We start from the raw sequence: 16798 nt of genomic DNA, 5'->3' as shown, positions 1-16798 counted from the left end.
CTCTTTCAGGTGACCCGTTTCCAAACAGCTTCAGCGGGGTCTAACCTCCCGCCACTGGTCCCATTACCTTCTGGATCCTCCTCTTCCAGCATGTCGCCTTTCTCAACAATTGTTTTAGGCTCTTAGAAATGCCCAGTGACAAAAGCACTTACCATTCTTGAGCCAACATCCGGGCATCCCGCAGACCTGCCGGTCACCCCTCTGCCACGCCGCAGGCAGAGTCAGCACGGGGGAGAGGAGATGTTGGCCTCAGGAATTCTACCGTCTCATCTTGAGGGCAATCTCCCAGACTGATTTTGCTGGCTGGCCCCAGAACTTAGGGAGAGGAACAGGACTATGTTTTAGCAAATTGACAGAATAATTTTGTCCTTTGACTCTAGTGTGAGATGGAGTGGGGGGGATTGTAATTTTTTTTCTTTTGTTTTTCTCAAATTTTGAAAAAGAACCGGACTCTGGGTTGGAAATAAACAGCCACCTCTGACAACTAAAATTCACAGGTGGTTTGAGAAACACTGAGCTAGGCCATCCTAGAGTGGTAAAGTGAGGATCCAGAGGCAGAGATGCCCAGGGAAAGGATTGTTTTCAAATTTTGTGAGGTGTGTGGGTGGAAGATAGAAAATGCGAGTGGAAGGGTGTCTGCGAGATGGGTGCCCGGCTTCCATGTGGCCGCGTGGCAGCTGGGAAGGGGGCCTGGACAGTGTGGGCTGCCACACTCTGCTGCTGGCGGGGTGGGGAGGGGCAGAGCACGCTGACCAGCCAGCTTTTCAGAGGATTAGGTTCTGGTTATAGATGAGCTTCTCCATACCCCCAGGCCCTCCCCTCAGGCTCTGGGGACAAGAGGTTCTTGGGCTGATCAGGAGGCAGGGCCACAGATAGATGCAGTCCAAGGGACCAGACCAAGGTACTTTGACAGAAGCCTGGATCCTTCTTGCATTCCCCTTGCTGAGCTCTCATTAGCATGGGGAGCGTGAGTGGATTGTACCTATTGGTGCTCCTTCTGGATTTCTGGCTCAAGCCCACTGCAGCCTCTTCCAAGCCAGTTCCCTAAATAGGAACACCTATTTAATAAATACCCCTTTAATAAATGCAATTAAATCTCTTCTTGGGAAGGGCTGATAGGGGAGTCCTGAAAACTTTACGATTTAAGTAACCTTTTCTCCAGGATTCCCTTAGAAAGATCACTAACGAAGAGCTACAGCTTTGCTGATAAAAACTGCTAACCCATCCGTTTCGCATACTGTGCTGAGCCCTTTATGATTCCTCTAATCTCACAACTCTCATATCTCCCTTCATTCCACATATTTTGTACCCTATCCTTTCCCCTTCAGAGTACCCTGAGTCACACTCAGGGATACAGCCTCAGGGATACAGACTCAGTCACACTCTGAGATACAGCTCATCTGGGTTATGGGAATTTAACTTTGGGAGGAATTTCATTTAATGTCTCAGCTACAAGGCATTTCTCCCATTTCCAGGGGTCATTTTGGGTTTTTCCACTCTTGAGCAGCTTGAGCCTGGTGAAAAGGGAGTAACCGGGTGGTCACTGTCACCATGTGGAGCCGTAGTTGCTTAGGTTTTGGTGGTAATAACGTCCGTTAACGTCTGTATCCTATGTTTTCTTTTGTCTTTACCTTTTCCTTTGGGACTAGGTTTCTAACTACATAAACCTTGAGTATCGTAGTTCCAAACCCAAACCAAACCCAAGGCTCAGAGTGGTTAAGTAGCTTGCTCAAGATCACACAGCCAGAGAATATACATAAATACATGTGGGTTATATATTAGTAAGGGAGGAGGTCTTCTGTTTGACATTATTAACATTCCTGTTTTCTTCCTATTCCTCCCAGAGGAATACGCATTCACTTTTTTTTTTTTAATTTACAAGGTCTTAGTTGCAGCATGTGGGATCTAGTGCAAGGTCTTAGTTGCAGCATGTGGGATCTAGTTCCCTGAGCAGGGATCAAAACTGGGCCTCATGCACTGGAAGCTCAGTCTTAACCACTGGACCACCAGGGAAGTTCCCATACACATTAACTTTTAAGATAGAGGACCCTGATGCTGGCAAAGATTGAAGGCAGAAGGAGAAGGGGATGACAGAGGATGAGATGGTTGGATGGCATCACCGACTCAATGGACATGAATTTGAGCAAGCTCCAGGAGTTGGTGATGAACAGGGAAGCCTAGGGTACTGCAACCCATGGGGCTGCAAAGAGTTGGACACGACTGACTGACTGAATTGAACTGAGCGGAATTAGAAAAAAAATAAAACTCACTTTGCTGAAGCCAGAATTCAAACCCAGGTTTGTCTCTCCAACCATATGCTTAACTGACTCATTATTTAGAACTTATATTAATATACATCATACTGGAAGGATTAAAATGAGATTCAAGCCACGTGTAGTTAAAAACCTCAGGTCTCCAAGGAGGCTATTGTTTATGCTGTGGTTAAGGGGTAAAATGTGATTTCAAAGGCATTGAGGGTGGAGAGCAAGCTATAAACAATACCACCTGCAAGGTTCGAATTTTTATTTAGAAACACACCCCTAAGACAGGTGATACATTTTTTGGTTGCTCTGGGCACAGATCAAGCTGCATAAATGTTTAACACCTCTTTCCCTACCTTTTTGTTAAAAAAAAAAAAAAAGTAGCTCACAGTTGGAAGATACAGCTTTCACAGAATGGTCAGGTGGGAATAGTTTACAGGATTTCAGGCTTATTCTTCCTGGCTGGCTTATTCAGTTCTTATTTTCTAATCAATCGTATTGACAAAAAGGAAAGAAAGACACACACCAGTGTTACAAAACCTTGTATTAATCATTTCCCTTCACTTTCAATATAACGTTGATATGAAATATAGCCATGATTCTTAGTTACATGGGAGGAAATGAGTAATAAATACATTGTAGCAAGTTTAAACCATGAGGGTGTTTCACTGGTAACAACATTTGAAAACTGTACACTTGCAAAGAACAGCATCTTCAAACATTAGTATATCTGTATATCAGTAAAGCTTTTACATGTAACAAACATGCTATTTCCATATATGACAAATTTAAAAAATATGCATTGCTTGGCAACATGAACTAGGCAAAAATAGTTCTTTGTTCACTAACTTTATACAGGAAAACAGGACGAAAGGCATGCATGTACAAGAGGGATGCCTGCACGGGGCATGCAACAAAAGAAAGCTTTTTAAAAGTCAGCTTACATTAGGCATAAATACATGAGGGTTATATATTAATAAGGGAGGAAGTCTTCTGTTTGACATTATTAACATTCCTGTTTTCTTCCTATTCCTCCCAGAGGAATACACATTCACCTTTAAGTAAAGATAAAGGAATTACAAAAAAAAAATAATAAAACTCACTTTGCAAACATCTCTGATGACTTGTAAAACAAACAAAAAAAATCAACATTAGTGTTATCACAGCCCTATGTGCAAATTTTCCCTCCACAGGGCCTTCTTGTATCAGGCACACTCGAATGCCTTGGTTAGGCTGCTTTCCTGCACCAGGGTTGGGGCCGCCTGCCCAAGACATTTCCAGAGGACCAATGTGATGGGGGCTGCCTGCCCCCCTCTCACTGCCCTTCTGGTTGTGCACCTACATCTTCAACCCAGCTCAGCCCCCAGCCCAGGCTCTTGGGAAGATCCCAGTTCCGGGGCAGGGAGTGAACATCTACAAACCTGGCACTGGCAGTAGCTGAGAGAGGGGCAGAAGAACAGAAGACCCAGAGAAGGCTCCCATTCCGCAAAAGGCAGCCGACGACACCTCAAAAGAAAACCTTGTTTCCCTCAGTGTCTCTTCAAAGGAATGGGAGAGGGGGCCCAGCTGTAGCTCTAATCCTGAGGACCAAAAACGGACTGTTAGTACACGGGATTGGAGAGCTTGGTGCAAACAGCCGCCCTCTGCAGGCAGACCCAGCAGCATCTATTTTTGCTTGCTGGCCCTTGGTTTAAACAAGTGAAACTCAAAAAGCATGTGGAAAACAAAACAAAACATATCAGCAGCAATGTTTCATTTCTTGCACACAACTCATGTGCGTCTTCCTACTGTTTCTGGTAAGAAACCACTATGAATAAAAAGCACCAATAAAACATCATACATGATAACAATATCGTAGAATGCCACTGTCCCTGGGACAGTGTAGAGATGTCAAATACACACTGCTTAAATCAGAACAAGGGGAGGAAAAAAACCCATGTAGTGAAATAGATTTTACTCTGAGATTTTTAATGTTTACTATTTACTTAATATAAAACAGTTGCATTTGGGGGTCAATGGGTAAATACAAAAAAAGGCACTGCCGCTTTATTACTAAATATCCGACTTCACAGCCTTATGCATGCAACCATTTGATTTTTTTTTTTATAAATAAAGTTCTTTTGCTTTAGAATTTTTAGATTGAGCTGTATACCTGCAGTCAACACAGGACTCAAAACAAGGTGGGGACAGGCTCCTAAAATTTATCAGAATGCTCAACTTAAAAAAATTAAAACACTAAGAGCAAAACACAACTAAGTAGATAAATCTATACACAGTCAATGAAAAATAAGCTTTTCTTTTAAAAAAAGAATTATGTTATTAATAACAGACTTTATCATGGTTACCAGCCATAGCAAGTTAATAAGTAACATATCCAAAATAATATCTCTAATAATCAGATAACCATTGTTTCTATATTCAGTGAAGGAATAAATAGAAATTCAGATTTGCAAATGCTTTAAGGTCTTCTTCCTTTTAAAGGATTCATGCTAATGTGATTGTGTTCACAATCTGTTTTCTGAACAACCCAAGTCTTTATGGATACATGTGTTTTGCAGCAGATTTGAATGCTTTCTCACTTCTCCACGAGATGTGTTAACAGCCCTGCTTCTTCTATTAACGTTCTCAGCATCCAAAATCACCTTCGCAAACCGTCTGGTCTTGCCTTTGGCCTTCAACATCTTTGACCTGTTCCTCCCAGCTCACACATGATCGTCCATCCCAACACATTCCCCAAGTAACCCTAAGCTTGCTTAGAAAAGGGATGTGGAGGATGAATGTTAATGGCACTTGGTTAAAAAAAAAAATCAACTACAAAATGCTGCCTCTTTCTGCACATGAATTTGCATCTTTAGAACATAGTCGTCACCCAAGGAGAGCTCTTTTTTCCCTAATGCAATGCAGGATGTTGTGGATTCAAGCCTTCTATGCTTGCTAAAGGCTCTTTGTGGCTAAGATGTTCCCACATTTTAGACCTTAAAAGGATTTCACAAGCCTCGCAACATCCAAGGTTGGATTGGGTGTACATTTTTAATCTGGAAGGTAGAAGAAAGCTGTTTGGATTTCATTAAGGCCTTGTAAATGTGTATTTACTTCATTAACTTATTTTTTTAAAAAAATAACTCTAAGCAAATGCAGTGATTTTCATGGTCTGATCTCTTAAATTTCAACTCTGACTTTGCTAAAACAAACAAACAAAAAAATGGTACCAGACTCACCCATTCAGTAAACAGGCCTCCTACCATCTCCCTGATCTCTCCTCTGGCCGAGCTGGCACATCATCATTTACACAACCCAATTTTCCAGCGCAGAGCACAGCTCCTCATGGATTTTCTCTAATACCCTCCCTTGCATCAAATTCCGAAACATAGTCTTTCTTGCCCTTAAGAAATAGAGCTATTACTTTGTGGTAGCAGAGTTTGTTAATCTCTCACCATGTAAGGAGTAGTTCTGTCTCCCTTCCGTGTAGGTAGATAAATCAGCCCACAACACAGCAACTCCCTGCTGTCTGTAATAGAACCTTCCTGTCCATCATGAAGTCGACCTTTCCCACATCATCTTCCCCGGCTCACTTGCAACGTCTCCCCGCGGCTCTCTCTGCCACTTGCTGACTGACCATTTATACACTGTTGCTGGACCCTGCTCCTCTCTTCCTTTTCCTCAGCGGTGGTTGATCGAACCTTGAGGGGCTAGGCTCGGCTTCCTGCGAGCAATCCCCCGTAAGTGGTATTTTGAGCTTATCATCTGGATATTAAGGCCTCCTGCCAGGAAAAAATATCCATCCTTGCCTTTTCTCCTCCAGTGGAACTTGTACCCACCTCTGTGTGTGTGTGTGTGTGTGTGTGTGGCCAGGAGCGATAGGATGAAACCCCCTGGTAGGGTGGGGAGAGAAAGGTGTCTCTGGGTGAGAAGCAAATTCATCACAGAAAAGGGCAGCAAGATTCTTTTCGACTCTCCAGGTGACTGCGCGCAATCCCGTAACCGATCACATGGTGGCGCCCTCCCCCGGTGCTCCGCTCACTCCAGCCACATCCTCAACTCCACCTACACGCTCCTCCCACCCACAGGTGGGAGACACCACTCAGGCCTACGTGACCGCACCCTTCTTCCCGAGAAGCAGAGCCTGGCAGCCATTTAAAAAGACAACCCTGCTGCTATTATAAAAATAGAGGAAAAAAATGAATCCCTATCAACAAATCCTTTACAAAAACCATAGTATGAAGAAAAGTTCTATCCCAACTCTTTACACATTATGTACCCTTTAAAATTGTTATGTAAACAATACACAAATCAAAGTTTATCTGAAATTTTGTTGGAGCGGATTTCTCCCTTACTGCCCCAGTTGCCATGTGGACTTCTTGCGGCTGGATTTCAAGCAGGGGCCTCAGAGAATCCAATCAGAGGAGACGTAAAAGCGAGCCGCCGTCACTCGCGTTTTGGTCGCGGGCATCCATGCCTTCCTCCTGGGGTCTGACTTCGAAGGTAGGCTTCTGAGAAGCCTCCCAAGGCAGGGGCGTCTTCCTCCCTCCCGCATCTCTCATCTCTTTCCGAGCTGTGCTCTCCCCCTGAAACCCCCATTTCCATCCAGGAAGCCACTTGCATTCCCTCCACCTCCTCCCAGTCCTGTTTCCCTTAGAGACCCCTCCCCATGCCCCACACCACGCCATCCCATGACAGAAACAAATGACAAAATAACCAATCCCAGGTCTACTGATATGTTTACAAGGACGACCTACGCTCTCACAAAATCAAAATGGGAGAGGGACCAGGGGGAAAAAAAAGGCTGCAGAGTATCTTGGAGGATTCTGTGCAACCCTGAAGATGGCTAACACTGGACCCGCAGCAGTCGATTTCACGGCCAGCGCGGTCACTCTCATCTTCAGCTTCTAGATTGTGGAGGTCCGGTCAACCCCGTCTGGGAGAGAAAGGAGGACACAATGGGCACAGGTGAGCAAAGCAATTCCGTTCATGCCCACCAACTCCAGCATCATGCATGTCGGACCTCCCAGTCCCTGAGGACAGATAAGGGTTAAATTCATCCATCCATCCATTTGCTCATTCTTCACACACTCACCCACATTTTTGCCAGGAGTTATACAGAGCCTGGGAACCAAGCTGGAAAGACCTAATCTTCACCCTTTAGTCCAAGTATATATATCCTGGATGGGACACAGACATGTAAGTTGACAGAGACATATGAGGGATAGGTGCTCTGATGGAGTATGTACCAGACATAGCAGGAACACGGAAGAAGGAGTGTTTAAGTTGCCCTTGGAAGTCAAGGATGGTTTCACAGAGAAAGATATGGCCTGAGGCGGTGGTAATTCTGACCCATCACAACAGAGCAGACCAGGGGGATCTGTCTGACCCAAACTGATCCAGATTGATCCAGGTTCTCTGTCTCAAGAATCTAATCTAAGGTAGAGACACCGGTGAGTTTTGTTTTGTTTTGTTTTGCACCTGGAACTGAAAGATCCTATGGACATTCGAGAGTGCTGAGGCCACCCAGTATATGTCATATCTGGGTTATAGAGAATCAGCGGAATGGGTAAAGTGGGGAGCATGCCTGGCAGAGAGGAGAGGCCACGAGTGAGCAAGGGCACAGAGGGAGCCAATGGCCACCCAACTCCTTTTCACATGGGACTATGGGAGCGCCCTCAGAATCAGACCATAAGGGTCTCATGTATTGTGAATAGGAGCTTGGACATAGGCAGCTGGGGATTTATAAATGGTAGAGTAGTAACCAGATTTGACTTCAGAATGGCTTCTCTGGCATGGCTGGTGGCGGGAGGACCAGTTAAGAGGTCCCTACAATGGTCCACGCTAGAGTTTCTCCAGTGAGCAGAAAGAGGCATGGATCAGTCATAGCAGGTAGAAATGATTAAGTTCAGTTGACCACTAACTGAAAGCTAGGATGGGATGCAGTATGCCTCCCTGGTTTTGCTGATGTCCACATGTCAGCAGATGTGTCCGGGTCTAAACCTCTGCATCACAAGCCCTGTCTAGCAAAGGTGCATCTATAAGCAACAGGCAGAGCTCAGCTATGAGAGGGTGCGGCTGAGAGTTCAGGGAAAACTGGAGGACTAAGTGATATGGAAGGGCCCTGAGCTCACTGCAGGGTCTTCTGACCTCCTCATGGGTGGGGCCAGAATTGCATCTTGCTAGCAGGGACTTAGGGGGAGAAATGCTTCTTTAATTCATATTTTTAATGAGATGACTGTAGGTCCACACAAGAAACAGCACCCTGTTTCTGGGTTTGCCCCTAAGGTTAACAGTTTGCAAAATTATATTACCACCAAGATACTGATGATGTAATCTACCCATCTTTCAGATTTCCCCAGTTTTACTTGTACTGTGTGTGTGTGTGTGTGTGTGTGTGTGTGTGTGTGTGTGTGAAGTTCTATGATTTTTTGAGAGATTCTAAAGAAGGGAAGCAAATGGCCCTGCAAGCGTCTGTACTTTCAGATGATCAATCCTAGAGGTCCCCAGGTGTGCACTAATCACCTCTCCCACCTTCTGTGCATATCCGTTCTTAGCCTCTCGAGTGCTGGCTCTGCAGTGGTAACCAGTAGTGGCAGAACAGTGAGCATGTGTATGTGTGCACACACATGTGTATGGGTGAGGTAAGGGTGTAGAGGCCACTCCCTCATCTGTAGAAGTGCAGTGCACAATCTAGCTGGGCCTCACTCATCCACTCATTAATGCCAGCCTTTCATAGCTGTCAAAGTAAGGATCTGGAAACAAGGAAATCTCAACTAACCCAGGCTCAAGTTGCATTTTCATGGAATTCTATCCCTGAACCTCACCCTCCAAGGGTGATGGTTGGTATTCAACTGCAGGGAAACAACCAATTGGTTAAGTGCAGACTCAACATTTACCGTGGTGCAAGTCATGCCCTGCACAACTCAAAGGGGCACCATTCACATGCAGTTATCATTGGTTTTATAATTATTAAGGTGAACTTCAAACAAAAGATGGAACAGTGTCTTGGGAAAGTGGAGCCTTTTTCCGATTAGCACAATGTCTCCATATCCCCTACTATAAGTGGGGTTTTAAGTCCTAAGAAGAAGTGAGGAGAGAAGGTGAGAAGGAATGACAAGGTGATCAGGTGATGCATGAACCTCAGAACATCAGAGGGTGGACCAGGCGTTCCTCCTAATGGTTTGATTCACTATGGACTGCATTCTGCTGGATGGAGCCTTGTTTTTGAGGCTGTGAACATTCCTGCCCATATGACCCCTCTGCGGGAGGAGGAGAATGGCCAGGCCTGGCACTGAGTCCTCCTGAATACCTGGGGCTACCAGTCGGGAGCAAGCCATATAAAGCCAGGTGAAAGCCTTAAAGACTCACAAATCAAGATGGCAGAGGCAACCCCCTCCCACCCCGGGCTTCCTTACAGCTTCTATCGGAGGAGCGTGGCAGGGAAAAGAAGAGATGGGTAGAGAAGACCAGAGAAAAGTAGCTTAGACCCAGACTGAGAGGGCAGCAGTTATTGGAAGAGACAGGGAGCAGAGATGTCATCATGAAAGGATGGGCCCAACAGCCTTAGAATAGCCCTCCTGGGATATGGTGTCCCAGAAACTTGGATACCTCTCTGCTCTTTCCATGAGATACACAAAGAGGAGCATATTTTACTACTCTGCTTTCCTCTCCCTAGTCATTTGTCCTGTAAGATGACTTCATTCACTGGCAGAAATTCTGTCCCCAGCAAGGTCATCTCCCCTGGCGCCTGGCTGGGGTCGGCCGGCAGGAAGGTGCTGTCAGAGGGGGAGGGCACACTGCCACTGCACCTAACCAGGCCATCCTGAACCTAATTTGCACCCACTTATCAGGAAACTGCTTATAAGGCTCCCCCCAGAAAGGATTATTGAGGAAAAAACACAGCAATAAAAAGGCTTAGGAGATTAACAAGATGAAAACATTAGCAAAAACAACAAAAAATCAGTTCACAGAGGTTCCCTGTAAAAATAAAAGAACTGTAAGAATAAAATTAAGAATAAAACTGGAAGAATAAAATTCCCTGTAAGAATAAAATTAGGTCTTTTCAATGAAAACCTCCTTTTAAGAAGGAGTATTTGGCATTCTTGCTACTAATGATGACGATGTTAGTACTTAGCAGATTGATAAGAGCTTCTGAGGTGTCAATTATCTGAGCTCTATCAAGCCCTGGGGGAGTGGCCAGTTCTTGCTGACTCCCACAGGCAACGTAGGACTGAGCAGAGTCCCCCCAAGCCAGCTCCAGTCAGGTGTCAGGTGGGAGGGCACCTGGGTGCCTGCGATGGGGCTGAGTTTGACCTGAAGTCTCAGGTCTGGAGGCCTTCCCTTTAGGACAAAATTGAGATATAATTTTCTTACCACACATTTCACCCTTTGCAAGCATACAGTTCAGTGGTTTTGAGCAAGAGCTGTGTGGCCATCACCACCATCTAATTCCAGAATATTTTTGTCAGCCCCATAAAGAAATCGGGTACGTGTTAGCAGCCATTCTCCATTCCCACCTCCCTCCAAACCCTGATCTACTTTCGGTCCCTGGAGGTTTGCCTACTCTGAACACTTTGCATAAAGCGAATCATACGCTGTGTGGCCTTTGTGTCTGGCTTTTTCACCTATTAGCATAACGCTGTGCCGGTTCAGCCATGGAACAGCACTTCATGCGTCTTCAAGGCTGAGTGACAATCCTGCGTGTGGCTACGGTGAATCTTGTCCATCCATGTCCATCTGCGGATGGACCTCTGGGTTGTGTCCCATCACGCCTCAGGGGCTGTCAGAATGTTGACCCAGTCTCCCTGGTTACCTGGAGAACAGGAGCTGGTGGCACCTCCCCCAGAGGTACCAGGAGTGAACCAGTGAGGCGGCAGAGCTTCTAGGATCTGAACTGAATGGCCAAGGGAGAGTGTGGTGCTTGCCAATGGGGTTCCCTGGAACCCCCAGAGGGAGGGGTCACAGAGGGAGCTGTGTACCCCACCATCCATCTGGTCAGAAGCCCTGGGAGGCCTTCAGCCTGCTCCCTTCTGGTTCTGAGCAAGGGCTCTCTCTGGGCTTCGGAGAGTCTTGCACAGGTGAGATCAGGAGGGTGCAGTCCTGGTCTGTACTCTGCTTCACACAGAGCATTTATCTGCCTCATATTTGGTCTCAGGATAAGACTGCGTTGCAGAGACTAGAAGTCTAAACACCCCTGATCAGGAGGACAAAGCTCTCTGGAGCAGTGGCCGATGACAGCCTTCCTCCGCACCACCGCCGGCTAGCACACAGCGTGGCTCTACGTGGGTTGAGCAGTCCAGCCTGGAGAGGGCTGTCGGGAAGGGTCACAGGAGGCCTCTCTGGATTGCCGTGACTCATAGCCTCCCCGGAGGTTGGCAGGAAGGGGCGGACATCTCTCCTCTGCCTGCCAAACAGCCCCGGGGCTGGCAGCGAGTCCAGCCAGAGAAAGGCACCCGTTTAGTACCAGGAGGGCACTGAAGGCCTCCCAGGGCTGCTGTGATGACACAGGGCTGCAGGCCAAACTCACAGTGGGATGACCCAGCTGCCTCTGGGAGCTCCTCTGGGGCTGCAGCCCCGCACAGCACGGATGCATCCAACTAGACCGTCCCTGTCAGACTGAGAAGGACGCCTCGGGGCCCCGGACGTCATGAAAGCCATTTGGAACAGGGAGGTATAAAAACAGGCAGGGATTTTGGTTTCAGAAATTCTATTTTTAGAGCACGTTGGGATATGCTTGGACCAGACTGGGGGATCTAGTGCCGAGAAGGAAAGAATCCAATGCTGTGGGGGGATGTTTCCACTAAAAGCCACGTCTTGTGTTCCTGACTCCTCCAGTGCCCGCATTTGGCTGGGACAACCACGAGCCTGGGACTCCAGTGTGCCCTGGGGGGTGGGGCCTCTGGGGAATGAGGAACAGCGTGCTCTCCGGGGCCCTGAGTCACCCCCAGAGGGGGAGCAGGAGCAGGGTGCTGGGGCTCGCTGCGCGTGGCGTCGTGTGCTGTGGATGGTGTGGCTTCACGAGGGTCCAACAGCCCCCCACCCCGGCCTCTCTCCCCCTGCCCCCTGCCTCCCCCTCCCTGTGCTCTCTTGGCCAGTGGTTCTCCCAGGTGTGCCATGCCATGCCGGGAGGACGCACTCACCTCCCAGGGCGTGCTCGGTCATACTGAGGCACAAGGACTCCAGCCTGTTGTTGATGTCGGGTTCAGTCACCGGGAGCTGGAATTCTGCAGGGGACAAAGGGTTACATTGGTGACGGGGCCCTGACAGCAAGGAGAAAGTATGCACAGTGCCGCTGGCTCCACCTTCAGGGTGAGGGTCTGGTGAGCCTCCCCGCAAGGACTTGGGGGGCCAGCAGGGCTGCCTCCCTGCAAGGACTTGGGGGGACCGCCAGAGCTGCCTCCCTGCGAGGACTTGGGGGGCCAGCAGGGCTGCCTCCCTGCAAGGACTTGGGGGGACCGCCAGAGCTGCCTCCCTGCGTGGACTTGGGGGGACCGCCAGAGCTGCCTCCCTGCGCGGACTTGGGGGGACCACCAGAGCTGCCTCCCTGCGCGGACTTGGGGGGACCGCCAGAGCTGCCTCCCTGCGCGGACTTGGGGGGACCGCCAGAGCTGCCTCCCCACGAGGACTTGGCACCAGCAGGGCTGCCTCCCTGTGCAGACTTGGGGGGACCGCCAGAGCTGCCTCCCTGTGAGGACTTGGGGGGACCGCCAGAGCTGCCTCCCTGTGAGGACTTGGGGGGACCGCCAGAGCTGCCTCCCTGCGAGGACTTGGGGGGACCGCCAGAGCTGCCTCCCTGTGAGGACTTGGGGGCACCAGCAGGGCTGCCTCCCTGCGAGGACTTGGGGGGACCGCCAGAGCTGCCTCTCTGTGAGGACTTGGGGGGACCACCAGAGCTGCCTCCCTGCGAGGACTTGGGGGGACCACCAGAGCTGCCTCCCTGCAAGGACTTGGGGGGATCGCCAGAGCTGCCTCCCTGCGGGGACTTGGGGGGACTGCCAAGATTGCCATGGAGACAGTGTGTTGCACTTGGGTTCAACTGACCTCTCAGTCTGTTAGACACCCTGAGTCCACTGCAGCTGGATGAAAACCGGTGGCTAAATATAGCTGTCATAGTCACAGTCTGCCAGCCTCTGCTCAGACCCCTCCAGCAGCTTCTCACTGGGGTAAAAGCCAAGCCCTTCCTACAGCCTGCAAGGCCCTGCAGACCTGGCCCTTGTCACCTCCCTGCCCTCATGCAGCTTTCCCGTCCTTCACCCCCTCCTCCCAGACCCTCTTCTACCCCAGGGCCTTTGCACTGCTATTCCCTCTGCCCAGAATGCTGGTCCCTGGACGGTCCCAGAGCTCACTCTCTGCCTGCTGTCACGTCTCTGGCTCTACTGTCTCCTTGGAAAGGACTTTCTGTTCATCGCAGTGAACAGCACTTTTCCACCCCATCCTGTTGCTCCATTTTTTCTTCGTCACTGTCACCGACACCTGACATATTCTGTGTGTATTTGTGGCCTCCTCCCAGCTGAGTGTTTGCTTCACTGGAGCAGGACTTGGCTCAGCTCCCTGTGCCCAGAACTGGGCCTGGTGCATTTCTGCTTCATTATGAAGCACAGGAAAGGAAAACCATAGCCTGGTGGGAACCCCTTCTGAGTCCAACACCCTGCTGGGTGTCCAGTTCTCAAGTGGGCCTCCCAGAGGCTAAGTGACATATCAAGGCTAGCCGGCTGACACTAGCTGGGACGGGAACCCACACGGGTGTGTCCCTAGGGCCGGTGTTCTCCTGCACACCACACATCTGCCAGTGCCTGTCAATGCTCTTGGTCTCCAAGCACTTTGAAGCAAGGGTTTCCGCTGCCCGGGACAATATTGTGCATCCTAACCACAAAGCCAGCTCTATCGTCTGGACCCTCTCCACCGCTCCAGGCTCTGGGCCCTCCTGCTCCAAGGGAGAGGCAGCCCGGGTACCTCCTCTGTCCTGCTGGGGCTCATCACCAGCACTCTCTCCATCGTTTCCACCTGGCGGAGGTCTTGAACATCCTTGACTAGTTTGGAAGCACCTTGCAGACACTTCCACCATTGTCATTATGATGCTTACAGATTTCTCTGACTCTCCCATGATACCCAGCCATGGCCTTCTGCACACCTCATACATGTCTATTGAGTGATGAAAAAGATGGAGCAAGAAATAGAAGGGAACGGACAGCTATTGTGAAACTCAGACAAAACTGTGAAATTCCATGGGGAAAGGCAGAAAAACCCCTGCCGTGGGATGTGTTCTGAGTGCCTGGGAAGTGTCAGCACTGCTGCTGCCTTCCCGTGTGACCCTGAGAAGTTCTTCCCTTCCTTTGGGCCTAGGCTCTTTTGCCCGTAAAGTGGGGAAAGAATCCAGAGGCCCCGACTGCAGGCCGCTTCCTGGCTTCTAAGAGTCTCCACTAGGGGGCGCTTGGGGCCAGAACGGGAGAAGGAATGAAAAATGAGGTTGGTGGTTTGGTGGGAGAGGAAGTTGAAACCAATGGCTAAACCAAAGCATTTGTTTTCCTGGATGAGCTATACATTTAGGTCTCCTCTGCGATCTATGTTCCCCATTACCAGCTAATTCAGAGGCAGATGTTGTTTCTGTTATTTAAAATTCTCAAAGAGAAGGTTCGCAAAATGGATCACTATGAGGAACACTGGAGAGCAGATTCTGACCCACGTTCCAGCATCCATGGGTTTGAAAGACAACTCTGCCAATTCATGAGCAGACAGAGGACGGCTGGGCTTCCAGGGAAGCTGGGAGCCATGGAGAACGGGTCTCCCTGGCCCCACCCACCCCTGCACTCAGAGTAGGGCTGGGGCAATTAGACAATCCAGGGAAGAGTATTTTAGTATTTTCATCCATTCATGTGAAAATCATATGCATGCAAAAATTAGCAGCCTTCAGGGTGTGAAACCTATAAAATAGAAACACAATTACATATATAGCCAGTTAGCAAATAGATTAAAAAAAAAACCCTTAGCAATTATAGCCATCCATATGCTCATTGTAAAATTTAGTTTACTCTCTAGCACTCCCCTTTAAACAAACACTGTGGAGAGATTTGGATAAATAAAGATGCTCGACATTTGGAGAGAAGTGTTTCAGCTGCAGGATTTCTTGCCAACACGCAGCAAAATGCCATTTCCCAAGCCTTGGATTGCGTGTTCCAAAAACAGGGGGCTGAGAAATGTGGGGCTCTCTGCTCCAGAATCTCCAAACCTTCGTGGCTGCTCTTTTAGGTTGAAAAAGTTGGCATGCTTGCTTTTAATCCTCCAGATCTTCCCTCGAGGACATGGGCAGAGTCATGACCCCCACCAATCTTGAAGTGGCTCTGAAAAATTCTAAGTCTTGGGAGAAGCCTGTATGTTTGCACAGCAGAGTTTCCTAAGCGTGACTTTTTAATTGTGTACTTGGTAAAAACAGATCCGAGGCATCTCCCCGCATATACAAGACAGAGGGAGACCAGCCGGATGAAAAGCAGCTTCTATCTCAGGCTGGAAGCCCTCAGCCATGATTGGCTCAGTGGGCAGCTCTCTCAAAGCCCTGGCTAAGTATCTGGGCAACTCCTGCCCACAGATCCACATGAACTACAGGCTAACTCTTGTCCTGGCTCCTGCTCACCCTAGGGGCTCATCATGTTTATCCCGGCCCCTGCAGCAGGGGCCAGACAGATGTAGTTTTGAGTCTTCAGGAGGACATACAGACTCGGAGCCCTCTGTGTTATTGCCCTAGCAGGGCTGCTTCCTTAGCTCAGATGGCATCTCTGAGAATGAGGGATTCTTCCCCTCTCCACCAGACCATTCCAGGATGTGTATTTCTGTACACATTAGGGTGTGTATTTGAGTATCCCCAGTTCTAGGATGCCCAGAGTCGAGGCTGAAGGGGGACTTTTAACTTTGCCTTTTTAGAAGTCCTACAAAACCATGGACTGCTGCTCAGGCCCAGGGTCAAGAGGACTCTGGAAGGAAGCAGCGCCCAACCCGAACAAGGTGCTGCTGCAGGGCCCCTCTGGGGGCCTCCACATGGCTCTTCCTTGACAGAAGCAGCCGTGGCAGCTAAGGTTCATGACTGTGGCACCCGACATGCCCTTCTGCTGTGCTCTCCGAGTCCCTGAGACTGAGGTAAAGAGGGCAGTGTCTTCAAGACTTTAGAGTAAGAAACAGGTCAGGGCACTCTTGGAGAAACCTTGAGAATCTCACTTTGCCAACTACAGCTGCAGCCACTCTGCTGAGTAACCAGGAAGGCTGTGAGTCTGGTTAAGTGAGGAGGCAGCACTGCTGAAGTCGAGAAGTCAAGAAAGTCAGTCTGTCGAGGAAGGGACAGAGAATGCAGAGGTGGGAGCTGGCTGACTGTGATGAAAGGAGTAAGGAAGATGAAGGCAAGGCAGGAACCAAGAAAAAAGGGGGAGAGAGATGCTGAAAGGAAGAGAGAACCCCACGCCTGCTAGGGCAGAGAAACGCAGGTGCCAGCTGCATCCCGAGTCTGCGGTGGAGAATGCAGCGCTTCTCTGGGGGCTTCACTCAGAGATCTGTGGAACTAAGCACAGGGG

At 49.0% G+C, this 16798-nt stretch overlaps 1 protein-coding gene across 2 annotated transcripts in view; it reads right to left on the bottom strand.

Annotated features, from left to right (window-relative positions):
• Positions 1 to 2790: 2790 nt before the first annotated feature.
• Positions 2791 to 16798, bottom strand: part of SAMD4A (sterile alpha motif domain containing 4A) — a 227964-nt gene continuing 213956 nt past the window's right edge. For both annotated transcript variants that reach the window (XM_069596666.1, XM_069596667.1), the window contains 2 exons: positions 12383 to 12466; positions 2791 to 7176 (listed from right to left, as the gene is read on the bottom strand). In XM_069596666.1, the coding sequence (XP_069452767.1) occupies positions 7148 to 7176; positions 12383 to 12466 (113 nt within the window). In that variant the 3' untranslated portion in view covers positions 2791 to 7147. The remainder of the gene's footprint in view (positions 7177 to 12382; positions 12467 to 16798) is intronic.

This window comes from Ovis canadensis, chromosome 7 (genome assembly GCF_042477335.2).
Source record: "Ovis canadensis isolate MfBH-ARS-UI-01 breed Bighorn chromosome 7, ARS-UI_OviCan_v2, whole genome shotgun sequence".
Lineage (NCBI taxonomy): Eukaryota > Metazoa > Chordata > Mammalia > Artiodactyla > Bovidae > Ovis > Ovis canadensis.
This window is presented reverse-complemented; position numbering and strand designations above follow the sequence as displayed.